The sequence below is a fragment of the Carettochelys insculpta genome, chromosome 1, assembly GCF_033958435.1.
Source record: "Carettochelys insculpta isolate YL-2023 chromosome 1, ASM3395843v1, whole genome shotgun sequence".
NCBI classification, from domain to species: domain Eukaryota; kingdom Metazoa; phylum Chordata; order Testudines; family Carettochelyidae; genus Carettochelys; species Carettochelys insculpta.
In genome coordinates this window covers 236073472-236089826 of record NC_134137.1, presented here as the reverse complement: position 1 = coordinate 236089826, position 16355 = coordinate 236073472, and the positions used below count along the sequence as shown (strand labels likewise).

At 46.5% G+C, this 16355-nt stretch overlaps 1 protein-coding gene across 1 annotated transcript; it reads left to right on the top strand.

Moving 5' to 3' along the window:
- Positions 1-1138: 1138 nt before the first annotated feature.
- On the top strand, positions 1139-15726 carry LOC142017550 (solute carrier family 2, facilitated glucose transporter member 3-like). The gene is made up of 10 exons (XM_075002528.1): positions 1139-1302; positions 5824-5919; positions 7801-7961; positions 8298-8538; positions 8799-8961; positions 9975-10162; positions 10797-10901; positions 11449-11550; positions 11883-12086; positions 12472-15726. The coding sequence occupies exons 1-10, from the start codon at positions 1288-1290 to the stop codon at positions 12697-12699; spliced, it is 1503 nt and encodes a 500-aa protein (XP_074858629.1). The 5' UTR covers positions 1139-1287; the 3' UTR covers positions 12700-15726.
- The last annotated feature ends 629 nt before the right edge of the window (positions 15727-16355 follow it).

Here is a 16355-nt window from a genome sequence, read left to right as displayed (position 1 = left end):
TAAGAACCAGGCAGCTGGTGAAGACCCATGTGGAGCTAGCTGCCTCCTGCAAAGGTGACTGAATGAGGGTTGGAGCAGGAGGGGGAGGAGGAGGGAGTTAGATGGGGGTCTGGGGGTGGGGTAAGAGTGGGGGCTAGTGGTGCCTGGCTTTGTGGGAAGAGAGGGGCTCAGGTGGGTGGCTCGTAGGGCTTGGGTTGACAGGTGGGCAGCTGGCCCTGGCAGCACAGGGCAGCGTGGGCTGGGGGGCAGGCAGCTGGCTGGGGTGGGTAGCTAGTGGGCAAGCAGCTGGTCTGAGCAGTGTGGGGCTCAGGCAGAGGGCAGGTGGGCAGCTCTGGCAGTGCAGATCTCAGGTGGTTGGGCGGGTGGCTGGTGCGGGCAGCTCTGGTGGCTGGCATGGGGCTTGGGCACCCAGCCAGCTGGTGCTGCACCAGAGGCACCCACAAGGGCCCAAGAAAAACTATTTGTGCTTATTTTTAATTTTAAATAACATTTTCATTTAGTTTTTGTGTTTATTTTAAAGTACGCATTGAATTTTTTGTTCAAGCGGGGCTGGATGTTGGTAAAGAAGAGGTGGGAGGCGCGTGAGGGTTCCTCGAAAATCAAAAGGGGGGTGTGATGCTCAAAAGTTAGGGACCCGCTGTTTTGTCTAGTTAGCTGCCGTCTCTGAACATAATGCATCTGTATTTTATGGGGAGCCTGTTTACACAAATCATTATTTTATTGCTCTGTCTTTGAATGGCACCAACAGCGTGCTAAATCTCCACATCCATGTTATTTGTAAGATGCTGTCCGGAGTTAAATAATGAAAGCCCTCGGAGTTGGAAGGGATCACATTTGCTGCCCTCCTGAGTGATGTTTTCAGGGTTTGTAGCATCTGTGAAACACAAGAAGGGCTGTGCTTAGACTCACACACACAAATGCCTTTTAAGGGGAAAAGGATGCCTTATGTAGATTTCCAGTGATGAAAGATTGAAGTCACAAATTCTGCAGGGTCACAAGACTGTTTTTGGTTTTTTTGCTTGTTACGGGAGCAGGCGGGACCTTGTCCATCTCCGTCCCTCCCTAACATCCGCACCTCCCAGCAGAAGCCATAAATGGACTGCTTTCAGGCTGCTTCTCAGCAGAGAGATATTGCACATTGCACAGAGCGTAAAAGTGCAGAGACGTTCCAGACATTCTTTGCATGGGAAACAAATACACAGCATCTGAAAGATATCCAGCAACTGCATTAGGAAGGGGACCGGGGACTGTACGGGCTCTTGACATCTGAGGCATTCGCCAAGGACCATGGAGAGCAAAAAGGTAACCAGAGCAGACATTTTTCACCTTGCCTTTCTATTTCAGCCCGCTCTATAAATGGTTTCATTGTACAGGCTGTGCCAGGGTTTGAACACTTTCACATGTGCTCCTCCAGCATTCATATGCTCTGGGCTAATGCTATGCACAGTGTCTGGCATGTGAAGCCCTGGTCCTGGCTTATGGAAAATGTTTTGAGCCACTGGGCACCCCTAGACAGGATGTGTTGTATAGATCCCATCATGATGTTTGATCATTGTCGCCGTGTGTTTTGCTATTTGATCTGTGTGCCTTTTGAGAAGAGGAAAGCACTAAAATCAACCCTGAATGTGCATAGGCTGTTATTATTTAGGGATGGCTCTGGGAGAAGGGCAGCCATAGGGGATGCAGGAGGAGGAGGTGCAGACGTTTATGGAGGGCTGTTGCAAGTCACCGTATTTGTTTGTTTGCATTTTTGTGGCTGTAGTTTTTCAAAATCTTGCTTTTCTTGACATGGTTTTCTCTGTCATGAGCGCTCTCGGGCTGGCTGAAGGATGCTGACTGAGATGACGGTGTGTGCATGATAAGAAAATGATAATGCCTCTTAAAGGTTTTTGAAAGCTGCTTGGGAAAATAAAAATGAGTAGCCTTCGGTTTTCGGCCCAGAGAAGATGGTAGGTTTACTCCCTCTCAGGACACTGTGCTCTCAAGGGCTAGAGAGCCTTTGTGGGCTGCATTACTGATGTGTGCTGGGTGCATTAATAAGTGCACTAATTAATTTCCTGTGTTTAAGAGCATCCAGGATGAAAAGCAGGCAATGGTGCCTGGGGAAGGGAGAGGGAGGGAGAGTGTCAGCAAATAACTGGCTGCTGCTGATGGTCATTGAAGGCTATCTGAAGGTTACTGCTATCTTAGGGATATTCAAGTAGCTGTCAGACTATAAAACCAAGCTGGTTTTTTTTTTTTTCCTTTTTCCTGGGAGATGAGGACAGTGTGAGGGAGGCAGCTCCCAACAAGCATCCCAGTCAAGGTCATTTGAATGCGAGTAAAGGGGCTGACCCAGCAGAGGTCAGTGAGGCTACAGTTCTGGGTTTCGGTCCAGTGAAAACAGAGAAAATTAAGGGGAAATGGCAGATACCCCTGTTGCCAACTGTGAGCGGGGGTGGGCAGGGGGAAGTGTACAGGTGGGATTTTGAATTCCCGGATGGCAGCTAAGCCTCAGCCTTGTCTGTGTAGTTTGGGTGGACCCCAGTCTGGTATTTCTGAGCTATTTGGACATGCCCATGGCTGGAGATAATATACATTGTAGCTTAGTTCTGCTCACCCCAGGTCTGGATGGAGTGAGACCATGTCGTGTACAATGGAGCGTGAGACTGGCCGTGTAATACAAAGTAATAGGCTAGCAAAGGCACAAGCCATGGAATGTGGTATAGAATTTTTAACAATTTTATTATGCCACGTGTCATATGGGTGTTATCTACCATGGGAGTGTGGTCCCAGGAGGGGTCCCACAGAGTTGGAGTCCAGGCCTGGACATTGAGTAAGACCTGACAGTGCTGGATGTGCTTTTGGAACTGTAAAATGGGAGCTCTGTGTTTTGTTCCCAGACACACTGTGACATTTAGTCTCTTGGTAGCTTAGTTCCTCGCCTCTAACATGGAGGGAATAATTCCTACCTCATAAGCTCGTGGTGAGGATGAATGGGGGTGGCTTGTGTGAGGTATTTGGACGCTGACTGATGATATTTGAAAGCCTCTGCATCCAACAAGCTTCTAAGCGGCACTAATCTAGGCCTTCTCAGAACCCATTGCTGGCCCCCAGGGAATGAGAGAGCTAAATCTCAGTCTTCCCCGTGACAGCACAGTGGGAACCAGCTTTGACTTGGCAGCACTCCCAGTCTCTGCTGGCCGCAGGTGAGAGAGTCAGAAATGGGGAATGGAGGTGCTACGCCGGTCCTGTCAATATTCCCAGTCCTCACTGGCCTTAGAGAATGAAAACTACGGCTGGGAATGTGCATCATTAACACCTTTGGAAGTGCTACCAGCTCCTTGTCAGTGACGAGTCAAGACAGAGTATTAAGGATGGAGCTGCAGAAGTGTTGCCAACTCTAAGCATTCAAAATTCTGAGTCAGCATCCCAAAACTGTGAGATTTTAAAGCTATGAAAAATTATTATTTTATCATGGATTTTATTTGATTTTTGGTTTCAGAGCCCTTAGCATTCATGTAGGTCACACCTTTGGTCAACATCAAGGGCTGGAAATACACTTTTTACTTTACGATAATGAAAACTGAGATCCTGATATAATCACTTGACCCCAGAAGCTGGGGCTTTACAAAATGCATGAAGTACTGAGAGACATGCCAAAAAAAACACCCAAAACCAAACCAAACCAAACCAAAACAAAAAAGACCCCAGTAACCACATGAGTTGGCAGTATGGCCTTCTAATAAGGCATGCAGAATTTTAACACCATCTGTCCTTGGCTCAAGACATAAAACCCAGGATGGAGAAAGAAATCCAGATCTCCTGCATGGCAGTCCAGAGAACTAATCCCTTAGGGCACTAGATCTGGACTCCAATGTAACGCAGATATTAATCCCACAAGGACAAGAATTGATGTTTATTTTGTGAGCTCAGTCACATGACGTGGGAGATACATAACATGCCAGAGGTCAGAAGCTATTTCTAAATGAAGCATATCAACCAAAAATAACAGCCACTAGCTAGTACTGCCGATTAGGAAGATTCAAGTAGAGGATGGAGGCCTAAGTGAACTAAGACGAAGGTGAACTAAGCATCCTGCCTCTAATTCACTATCCCTGCTGACTGGCAGGGAGGGGAGAAGTTACCCCCAGGCCCAGCATTTCAAAGGGGCCCAGAGCTCTGGCCCTGATGCCAGTACTAATATGGCAGCAGCAGTGGCTGGAGTTGTGGGCTCCTCTGCAATGCCGTGGCTGTTCTCCCTCAGCTCCGTGTGGCTGTGAGGGAATGGTGGGGCCAGCACCATGGACCAGGAAACACTGGTCCACTGACCACGCTCAGCCTTGCTCTCTTTCTGTTGTTGTCCCCTGCTCCTTCTGTGGGACACAGCTGCCCCCCCCACGCCCTTTTCCCAAGGCCCCCGGCAGCTGTCTGCACTGATGACAGCCTGTGAACCTCAGTGTAAGTCTCTGGCCTTCTTGTTCTCAGGACAGGTCATCCTGCAATGGGCTCCACCACTTCACATTTGCTGCATCTGTTTTGCATTGTCACTGCCTGGGAGGGCATGCCTTCCACCTGCCAGCACCAGAAACACTCACTGTAGCTTTCTGAATAGCCTCAAGACATGCAGCAGCAGCCTCGTGCTGGGATTTGCTGAGATGTATGTTTTCTCTTCTGCCCATAGGAAGGATTACCGCAATGTCTGTGCCATCTGATCGTTGTGTTCTTGTTACCTGGGCAGGGTCCTAGCCAATTTTATTTTATGTCTGACCCTTTGCAATCAGGCTGTGACATGTGAGTGCTCTGTCACATGGCAGGGCTGAGTTTGTGTGCGCTCCCATGATCAGAGTTCTGATCTTTTCCATTCACGTGCAGAATAAATGTTGTTATGTGCGCTGAGGCATGTGAGGATGTGCCCCACTTACAGGGAGCACCCCCCCGCCCCAGATTAGCATTGTATCCAGTGTTCCTGGCTCATGTTGGTCTCGAGCAGAGATTCCAAATCTGGGGACCACAGACCCCAGGGGGTCCGCAAGGGAATTGCAAGGGGTCCATGAAAAAAAAAAAGATAAATAAAAATTATCATAGAAAATAAGGATTTAAATAAATTGCAAAGTTACAATCAATTATTATTTTTAAATGAAATATCTTCCAATAATGTTGTTAATTACTGTCTGAAAAATCTATGTTGTGGTTTCCTTTTTCATTTAAGGAAGTGTACAGCATGGCTAGAATTGGCTTTGAGGGGGTCCGCAAATGGTTTGGGGGCTGACTGGGGGGTCCATGAATGATTTTGGGGGGTGATTTAGGGTCCGCACTAGTGAAAAGGTTGGGAACCACTGGCCTAGAGCAGGGGTCAGCAACCAAAATAGCAAGAAGAGACCTTTTTTTCCAATTTGGTAAAAAACTCAATAATTCAAGAACCACAATGCATGCGAATACAGGATGCTCTTTAATAAGTAACGTCAAACCATACTTTTCGTAAACCCTGTTTTAAGAACACTGCACACACAATGATTTGCAACGTTTACTGCAGGGTTTTCGCAAACTTGGTACATATTCTATTTCCTCACACTTTATGTGTGTGTTTGTACCACTTTGCAATTATAATGTTGGCAGTCACAAAATGTCTTTAAAGAGCTGCATATGGCTCTGGAGCTGCAGGTTGCAGACACCTGGCTAGAGCAATGAGAGACTGAGACACTTCTGAGTGATCACTGGGGGCACTAGATGTGGCTTCTGAGGAATTCTTAGCTGAGATTGCTTATGTTAAACAGAAGAATAACTATGTTATAATTTGTATGGGAAATATGAAAAAAATATTTTTTTCTTCTCTCTCCTCAGAAAATTACTTGTCCCCTTCTTTATGCTGTGTCCATTGCAGCCATCGGCTCACTCCAGTTTGGGTACAACACGGGCGTTATCAATGCTCCTGAGAAGGTGAGAGAGAACACGACAGCCCTTTGGGTTTTGAGGTAGCTGGATGGCCTCATCCATTCCACAGAGCAACTGGGGAACTAGTGCTGCACTTGTCTGTAGCGCAAAGGGAGAGCAGGGACTGTTGTCTTAGTGCAGGGGAAGAGGAGGAAAAGGGTCAGCTTTACAATTTGGTGAGGTGAGATGGAGTCAAGAGGGTCCTTGTCCCACTTCAGATGCAGAGGGAACCAAGGGGGAAGGGTTAGTTTGCCATTTCAGGCAGGTAGGGAGTGATGGTTTCCTCCCATTTATGAGGTACCGGGAGAGTTTGAGTGCAGATGGGGTTCCATCTAGAAGTCCAGAGGGAGAATTACAAAGGGCCAGCACCTTGTATGGGCAGGTGGAAGGTTTGTCCCTGCATGTTTTGGGAGTGGAGATGGATAAGAAGCATGAAGACGGTTTATCCCTCTCCTCTGAAGTGACCAGGAATTATGGGAGTGGAGTTGCTCCCTTCATTCTCTTTGTGGGGATGCAGAGGGAGGCTGGAGTGGCATTTGTGCCTCCATTGTGCAATAAGTATAAAGAGGGGAAAGCTGAACTGGAATGCTGGCATAGCAGAGACACTAGAATCAGGGAAGGGGAGGGACGGGGCACATGGTGAGTTTGCAGGGAACCTATAGCCCTCATACCAATCTAGTTCTCTATCCAGATTCCACCCCTTTAAATCCATTTACTCTGGGGACTATCCCCACTCAATGATGCAGCCACAGAAACCTCACACCTCCCTCACAGATCCAGATGAAGGATTCTGGTATGAGGGGGAGCTGTTCTGAGTCACCGAACAGCCCTTTCAGGGGTTGGAGGGTACAGCAGAGAGCTGAGAAAGAGAGAGAAAGACTCATGGGATTATAGTTGCCCCTGCTGATCTTATTTGTCTCTCAGACTGTCTCATGTCATATACACTCGAAATTGGGAGCTTGGTGGGGGATGTGATTGTCTGGGGAAATTCCTAGTAAGTCATTTGCAAATTACCACCAAGAGAAAAAAAGAAATGAAATATGTGGTTTTTCAGTTTTTTTTAAAATTCTTGTAAATCAGATGAGCTAACCCCCCCCATGCACCCAGTGCGTCATGTCTACCACTTCCACCCTGTCTCCCGGAATACAGATGTCATAACCAGAGAACGGGGGGCGGGGGTTGAGTCGGAGTGGGGAATGGGTTGTGCAGTCAAGATAGCATTTTGCTGCCACCTGGTGGGGGCCTGGGATGTGAAATTAATCATCATCTCAGGCCATGCAACACTTTGTAATCAGCCATGGTGTCTGTCTTAAAAATTAGTACCCGGAAAAGGCCTCCGGCTTTCCTTCCCATCCCTTCTGGCAGGCAGGACAAGGCAGTTCTCTGCAGTGCTTCAAGGTGTTGTTCAGTTCCTTGGAAAAACTATCTCATAGTCTCATAAACACCTCACTGCTGGCGAACGTTCCTGATAAAAAAACATCCTCATGTGTGAGAGAAAGTTTCCCTTTGCTCATTTTAGTCCCAGTGCTGCTATTTCTCCTCACTCAGACTTACTGTCTGGCTGAAACATCTTCCATGCTTTCTGCATCCTTCTGCCACTTACAGAGAATTAGTCTCAGCCACCTCCTTAATCATCTCTTGCCCAATCTCATTGGACTTTTTAAATCAATCTCAGTCCTGTTAATCACTTCCCACTGCTCGGGTTTGAGCTGCTTTCCCTCTGGAAGTTTGGGTTCCTGACCCAACCAGGCTTCTCTGCTTTCAAATTCCTGAGAGATCTCCCAACTCCCCAACTCCACGTGGGTCTGCCCATCTCCCATAGTACAATATATTTGACAGTAATTCTCTCTTTTCCCCACTTTTCTGGGGGTGTTTTCTCCAATGCAGATTATTCAGTCATTCTTCAATGAAACACTGGAGTCGCGGAGACAGATCCCAACCTCCTCCGAGCTTCTGACCTCACTATGGTCCCTCTCCGTCGCCATCTTCTCTGTGGGAGGGATGATTGGCTCCTTCTCTGTGGGACTTTTTGTCAACCGATTTGGAAGGTACATTGGAAAGGGGTCTAAGCCCCCATGGAACTTGTCTCTCAGTTATGGGCTGTTGGGAGGATTAGGAGAAATTCTTTCTTTCCAAACAATTGGAGCAGTGGAACAGAAGAGGATGGCAGGCTGGGGAGCAGGGACTCATTCCTGCATGGTCATGACAGTGGGAGAGAGAAAGGACAAGAGAAAGGGAAAGAGACAGACAAAGAGGCACAAAGGAAAGTCTGAGTGGGGAACTGTGGCCTAGGAAGGGGGATCTGATTGGGCATATCACTTCTGCAAATTCCAACCATTCATTGCCCATCAATAACCTCTGGCTAACGACTCTCTTTTGGGCAGGCGGAACTCCATGCTGATGGTGAACATCCTGGCCATTGTGGGTGGCGCCCTGATGGGCTTCTCCAAGATGGCAAAAGCAGTAGAGCTGCTGATTATTGGCCGCTTCATTATTGGGCTTTTCTGTGGCCTCTGCACCGGCTTTGTGCCCATGTACATTAGTGAGGTCTCACCCACTGCCTTGCGTGGCGCCTTTGGTACCCTCAACCAGCTGGGCATTGTTGTGGGCATCTTGGTGGCACAGGTAAGCCTAACACTTCTTTTCTCAATGGCTGGGGAGGCAATTGCAGGTTTTACGGGCTCACGGGCTGTTCCAGGGGTCTCAGTAGAGGCAGAGTGAGATCTCATGGACCATTCTGTAGCGACCATGGGAGGAAGGGGTGGGTTGGGTGACTAAGTGGCCATTCTATTTTAATTCTTGAAGGGAAGAAAAGGTGAAGGCTTAATTTTCAACATAGGGGAATATCTTGTAATATTTCCTTCTCTTCCTGTTTGTGGGATTAGATTTTTGGCCTCAAGGAGATCATGGGGAGTGAGAGCCTCTGGCCGCTGCTTTTGGGGTTCACGATCATCCCAGCCATCCTACAGTGTGCTGCTCTGCCCTTCTGCCCTGAGAGTCCCCGTTTCCTGCTGATCAACAAGATGGAGGAAGAGAAAGCACAAGCAGGTGCGTGAACAGTTCTAAGTGGCGTCACAGGACAGACACTGTCCACCCCAGGCACCACAGTCCTCCCAGCTTCCACTGAACTTGGGGGGATGGAAAACTAGGAAGGACATGAGAACCTGGCTCTCCTGCCTGGTAATGTAGGCAGCTGATCCCTAGAGGTCACCAGACCTTCACTGCACAGTACCCCCAGCCTACAGTTGATCCAGGACATGTGCAAGACCTGGAACTGACCTGGGGTCTCCTGCACAGCAATGCAGAATCATAGCAATATAAGAGGGGAAGGGACTTTGAGACATTGTCAAGTCCACCCTCCTGCAATGTGGCAGGGCCAAAGGTACCTAGACCACCCCTGACTGATGTTAGCCCAACCTGTTCCTAAAAACCCCCAGTGAAAGGGATTCTGCAACACCCCCTGAAAGCATATTCCAGGGCTGAACTACCCTGACGGTTAGAAAGATTTTCCTAACATTTAACTTATATCTCCCTTGCTGCATGTTATACCCATTAACTCTTGTCCTACTTTCTTACCCGTCCCTGTGAGGCAGCAGGCTACCCTTTAGGGGTGCTCCCAGCACATTCTGGATGAAAGTAAGAATCCCAGAATTTACACTGCCTTGTGCAGAATGAAAGGGCCTAGGACACAGGTCTGGCCTCTGTGATCCTGTCAGCCCTCCCAGTCTTTGGAAAAAAAGTGACGGAGCCTAGAAAAGAGGTTTTCCTCATGGTATCCCTGCGCACAGGATCAGCTGTAGGTCTCCAGCTCAGCACACTGACCACTTGGCCTGACAGCTACTGTGCTCCTTACACATTTAGCTGCAGGCTGAATAGTAGGTCAGGACCAAGAATTGAGTCTCAATCTGTCCCACACAGACAGGCAGACTACTGACTTCTAGGTGGAGCATTTGCTTCCCTCACAGAGAGATGAGGGCTGGGAGTGAAAATGAAGCCTGTTGTAGGCTGGGGTTTTAAATTGATGATATCTCATGTAATATTTGCATGGGTCCTCTCTTTAGTACTCCAGAGGCTCCGTGGTACGCAGGATGTGGCCCAAGACATCCAAGAAATGAAAGAGGAGAGCACCAAGATGTCCCAGGAGAAGAAAGCAACAGTGGCAGAGCTCTTCCGTTCACCAAATTACCGCCAGGCCATCATCATTGCCATTGTACTTCAGCTCTCCCAGCAGCTCTCAGGCATCAACGCTGTAAGTCAGCCACTTGTTTCACAGTTCTCTCGCTGCAGCTCGTGAGCGTCTCCCGTTGACGTCAATGGGAGGGAGAAATGTAGGAAGCCAGATACAAGAATGAGAGAAACTGGCCCCCCAGGTCTTCGCTTTCTCCCAGAGAGGCTAATTTTTGTGACACTCCCTGCCAAAAAAAGTCCCTTGAAATATTCAGCTGCCCTATGGCCTCCTCAGGCACTGAACTCTTGTTCAGGCTCACCAGTGGAACCAAGTAACTTGGAGTCAAGGGAAATCCATAAAACCTTCAGTGACATCAGGAACTGATCAGGATCAGACTGTTTAACAGCCTAGTCATAGCCTATCTCAGCACATCAAAGGGATGTGTAACTAGGAATGGCCATCTCCACTTCAAGAATAACCACATGAACAACAGGGACCAAAGATTATTTTAAAGGGATACAAGAGGGTTTTTCATGGAAAATGTTTCTATGTTTCACAATGTATAGTCCTTGCATGATCATAGATTGAAAATATACCAGACTGATCAAATGTTTCTGAGCTCTTATTGGACACGAGTGGAGTTAGGCCTGAAAATATGGGGCAGCCCTTCAAATATAGGGCCTTTAACCATACCCAATTGCTTTTCTTCTCTCAGGTGTTTTATTACTCCACTGGGATTTTCGAAAAAGCTGGTGTCAAGCAGCCAGTATATGCCACCATTGGTGCTGGTGTGGTTAATACAGTCTTCACTGTCGTATCGGTAAGTGATGCCTGGCAGGGCTGCTGGTGAAATTATGGCTGGTGTTGATTTAAAAGGGGGAACGCTTTGGGAGAAATGGCTGAAGTTAGTTTTCCTGGAGTCAGTTGTTTTTAATCTTTGGCCAAACTGGGCCTGAGATGTTCAGAAGAGAGAGGGAGGCACAAAAGGAAGTGTGAAAGAGAAGGAGAGGAGAGTAAGGCAAAAGGAGGGAAGGTGAGAGTACTAGGTGAGGAAAGAGGGAGAGAAGGGTGATGCAGAGAGGCATAGAAGATATATGGACAGGGGTAAAAGTCAGAGGAAGAAGAGGGGGAGGAAAGAATGGGGATAAGAGATAGAAAAACACTGAGTGAAGGGGCAAGGGGAGACATATTAACCTATGTCCCCATTTGTTTTTGGCTGTCACTGGCCTCATGAGCACTACAGAAGTGGAGGTAAAAGGCAAAAAAAGCACTGGGGCGTAGGGGTGCAGAGCTTGTCATGACGTGGAGCCAGCTCCTTTGGCTGTTGCTTTCTCATCTAATGGTTTTCTCTCCTGCCACTTTTGCAGCTGTTCCTGGTGGAGCGTGCAGGGCGTAGGACTCTTCATTTGGTCGGCTTGGGTGGCATGGCTTTCTGTGCCATTCTCATGACCATAGCTTTGACACTTAAGGTGAGTGGACAGCAATGAAACGTCCTAATCTTGTCCAGGGGTCGCAGTCAAGCTGAGATGTTGTTAGGGTTCCAAAGCTAAACCACGCGAACCCAACGGTAAAGGAAAGGGGATCTTCAGAGGGGCTGAGGAGAGTATGGAGCCTGGGGACTCTTAAGTGTAAAAAAAAAGGAGACTGAAGCGGGGTTAGAGCTGGGATTAAAGGAATACACATTCCCATACAACAGAAATTTTTATAAGACGATTGAGGACACAGAGATGTTGAAGCGTATGTTCTGCTATTCCATATTTGCCTGTCATATTACAGCTGTTCACATTTCCCTCCCTTGCAGGATGTCTTAAGCTGGATTAGCTATATCAGCATCGTTGCCATCTTTGGCTTTGTGGCCTTTTTTGAAATTGGCCCTGGTCCCATCCCCTGGTTCATCGTGGCCGAACTCTTCAGTCAGGGTCCGCGACCTGCAGCTGTGGCAGTGGCTGGTTGCTCCAACTGGACCTCCAATTTCTTGGTGGGAATGCTCTTCCCCTATGCAGAGGTAAGGGCACAATCTGCAAGGCATTTTATTGATCTGATCAACAGCTCCTGTTGAGAGAGCAGTGCAGCTTAAGCAACATCTGCATTCCTTTGCATTCACTCAATGTGTGTAATCAGCAAATAGCTGGACGCTGTTTGTCAGTGTAGCCAGTTTAGACTGCCACTTTGAGAGCCACCATTTTTTGTCAATCATGGTAGCATTCAAAGTTCAGAATCAAGCTTTAAGAAACCCATAAATGGCCTGGCATGTTCCTTTAAAAACAATAGGTTAAAAGAATATGTTGGAGAGAGAGTTGTATTTATGAGCCGAGGGGATAATCACCGTACCTTGATTTAGGCCTATTTAGCTTTTCAAAGTATAACCTTTCCCTTCTTTCCTCCCGTAGAAATTGTGTGGTCCCTATGTCTTCATCATCTTCATTGTTTTCCTGGTCATCTTCTTTGTCTTCACCTTCTTCAAAGTCCCAGAGACCAGGGGCAGGACTTTTGAAGATATCTCCAGAGGCTTTGAAGGGCAAGCAGAAGAAAGTGGCCCCATTGCATCAGTGGAGAAAAGCCCCATGGTGGAACTGAAAGGCGTAGAGTCTGCTAAGGATGTTACCTCAAATATTTAACACACCCCTTCTTGACCTTTTTTCATTGTTAAAGAAATAAGAGGAGAGTCTGTGAAAGACTGGCAGAGCTATACAGCTGGAAAAAATTTAGGACATTTTAAAATTGCTGCTATTTTATTATTCCCCTCACACCTGTTCCTTCTACATTTCTGCCACGCCCTGCAAGTGTTAAGATGACCTGAAGATGGAGGTCTCAACTGCTTTCAACACTGGAGGGCAGCGGGAGCTACAGCAAAAATAGCCACGTCTTCACATGCTGTGCACTTGAGGAGGAGAACATATGAGCAATGTTTTTGCTGGCCTCACCTTTAATTGCTCACAGGATTAATGTATTTTTGCATAGTAAAACATAGTTTTATGTTTTTAAAACTTCTTATTTTTTTACAGTGAGTGAGAGCAACCAAACAACTCTGCCATCCTTTCCCCCTCTTAATTCAGTTCCACTGTGCGCATGAAGTGTTACATTGGAATTTAATGTAATTACCAAAATGCAAAAAGCCATTGTGTCATATTTGCTGTCCAGTAGGTGCCTCAGAAGAAGGGAACCAAGTTACCAGAGAGGTGCATTCTTTTCCTTTTCTGTTTGTCGCTAGTCTAAAAACGCAGTTTTACCTTGGTTTATTTATTTGTGTCAGTTTATTTGTAAATATTTATTTTTTTAAAATATGTAAAATATGTACAAATGATGAAGCAGAAGATATTTAAAATAGTTATTCTAAGAGATGATACTGTAGGTTTGAGGTGCAATAAAACTAAAGCGGAAATATAAGTACTAAAGAGACAAACAAAGGGCACTCTGATTGGTACAGGAAATGGGGCTGTTAGCTCCACTAAAGGACATTTCTGTCCTCCAGGCAGAAATGCAAACAAACTTGAGTATTAGAGAAAATAAGCATATGACTGTGTTTGTGTACATTCTTGTGTCCACCGAAGTTCTTACATTCTGGTGGCTATGTTAAATAATGGTCACAAGGATTACTTGAAAATGGTAACATTATAGCAAAAGGGCATTGTTACTTGATGCTATTTTCAGTCACTTATTAGGTCTTGTGGGGGTGGGGCGGTAGATGATGGTTTCAAGCCAAAAGCTGATTCATCCCACCTTCTTTTCTTGAGGTCTCTGTTCCTGTTTTCTAACAGTAAAAGTAGTCTGAAAGAAACCGATTGTAATTTAAAGAGATGTGAGTAAGTTTTTTACAAAGCTGTAGGTGCTTATCAATTGTTCCTGTAGTTAAACTTTAGCCGAGGCCATGTAACATGAACCTTTTGGATACAGAAGTAGCCATCCACAACGTCTGATGCTGTAATGGTAGAAATGCCGGAACAGAGACCAAAGCTACTGAAACCTGACAGGCGGGCAGAAAGATGTTTAGTCCATGGCTCTAGGGTATTTTGCTACAGGTACTGGGCTGTCCATTTTGGAGGCTTCAGGAAATACTGTAATGTAATGTGTGTGCACATATATGTGTGGGTGTGGGTGTGTACACACTACTGCCCTCTACTGGATGAGGTATAATCAGACACACTGTGTATCAGTTAATAATGGTTTCTCCCCTTGTCTCTTAGGGTATGTCTTCAATATGTGGAAGATGGACCCAGTCAGGTTCGATCTTCCAGGGTTTGATTTTGAGCACCTAGTAGGAATGCGCAAAATCGAACTATCTGGGGTCGGCAGTCGACCCCTGTATTCCTCAGTCTTGCAAGGAGCAAGGGAGGTCGACGGGACCTCCCTGGGTGAGGACGGCCAGGTAAGTCGATTGTAGATAAGTCGACTCTAGCTACGTAGTTGCAATCAACTTTAATGTCTAGCGTAGACCCGGCCTTAGTTGCCAGAGGAGTGAAAAGTTGCTGTAAGTCTTGCCACTGCTGACTGTCTTTTAGCTTAAGAGTGCATGAAAGCATAGGACTGAGAGCTCCGTTTCACTGAATGGAATATGCAGTAGGGAGAGATTAGGAAGGTCCAGTGTGGTTTGACCACAACAAGAAGTCCTGTGGCACCTTATAGACTAACAGATATTTTGGAGCATAAGCTTTCGTGGGCAAAGACCTGCATCCCATGAAAGCTTGTGTTTCAAAATATGTCAGTGTACACGGTGACATAGGACTACTTGTTATTTTTGAAGATACAGACTAACTCAGCTCTAATACTTGTGATTTGACCAACATCTGTGTAAGAGGTCCAAATTCCAACTCCAGCACTGAGCACTTCTGCATTTGTGGATGGAAACACACACTGGATCTGAATGAATGGCTTGGATTCATTTGCACGAAAGTTAGAATCTTATGGCCAGTCTTCATATCCAGTGCAGCAGGGACATTAGCATGCCTGTCCTCCTCATCCCATAGACGGCTAAATAAAACAAAAATGTTGTAGGCCTCCCAAAATCATCTGAGGGCCCACCTTCTCTGTTGCCCTGAAGAACCATGTCTGTGGTTCCTTACAGTGTATTCTCCAGAGTTTGGTTTACTCTGAATGTTAAATGATGCCAGTGATGGAGCCTCCATCCCTTCCCTTGTGGGAAATGTTTGCAAAATCCAGTAAAATTTGCTTCTGGGAAATATGTCCAGGGATTTAGCAAGACCATTTCTCTCTATGCTCAATTTCACCAATTTCCTACTTTTATACACAGTCCAACCCAACCCCATCAGATTTCCTCCCCGTCCTTGTGTTTATATCTTTCCAAGTGTGGATGGTCATACTCCCCTATTTCATCATTTGGCTTCATTATACAGATTTAATTCCTTTGAATCTCCTCATAACTCTGATTCCTTGATGATTTGTGGAAGCTAAAGCTTTCTGTTTGGAAAAGGAAGGAAAGGAAATTCCCCATCCAGCTGGGCACTAGGGGGATTCCATATTGCACATCAGGGTGTTAGTGTGATGCCTTGGACTCTGAGTCAGTATGTCTGTCTCTCTCTCCTTTAGTATATTTGCATTATGAGTATTTCCAATGATTTTATATGCTTGTTATTAATTTGTGATTGTGTTACATGTTTATAAAATAAAAAGTGTGGATGTAAATATTACATATCTGCTTCTGGGTTTGTTACTTTCCTTTATTCCCATCCAGTAGGAGTATCAGTTCTTGGAACACACAGAACTTTGCCAGTGCCCCTCAGCCCTGCCCTGCAGCCCCTCTGCTATTCCAGCCTTCGCGTCCCCCACACAGCTCTGCCAGTGCCCCTCAGCCCTGCCCTGCAGCCCCTCTGCTATCCCAGTCCTGGTGCTTCTTATATCACCGTCAGGCTCATTAGCCAATGAAAGCGTTTCTCTCAGCCACTGTGTATATATCCTCTAGAAATGTACTTCTCTACATTTCCAAGTGCCCCTCTTTGTAGGAAATTGTTAAAAAGGGGATTCCTGCATTGAGCTGTCCAATCCCTCTTCAGATATCTGCTAGAAAGTCGTCAGCCCTGAGCCCTGATCTACATTAACTTAACTGGGTCAATGTAAGGCAGCTTACATGAGCCTAATCATGTTCCAACAATGCATGTACCCTACCTCACTGACACCATAGCTCTGCCTCCATGACAGGCATAGTAATTATGTCCATGGAATTAAGCTGGCCTGGTGTCTGTGCAGACCCCGCATCTCTTACATTGCCTGTTGGCTCTCTTGTCAATTTCTTGGCTCCATGAAAGTCAGGCAGCTAGAA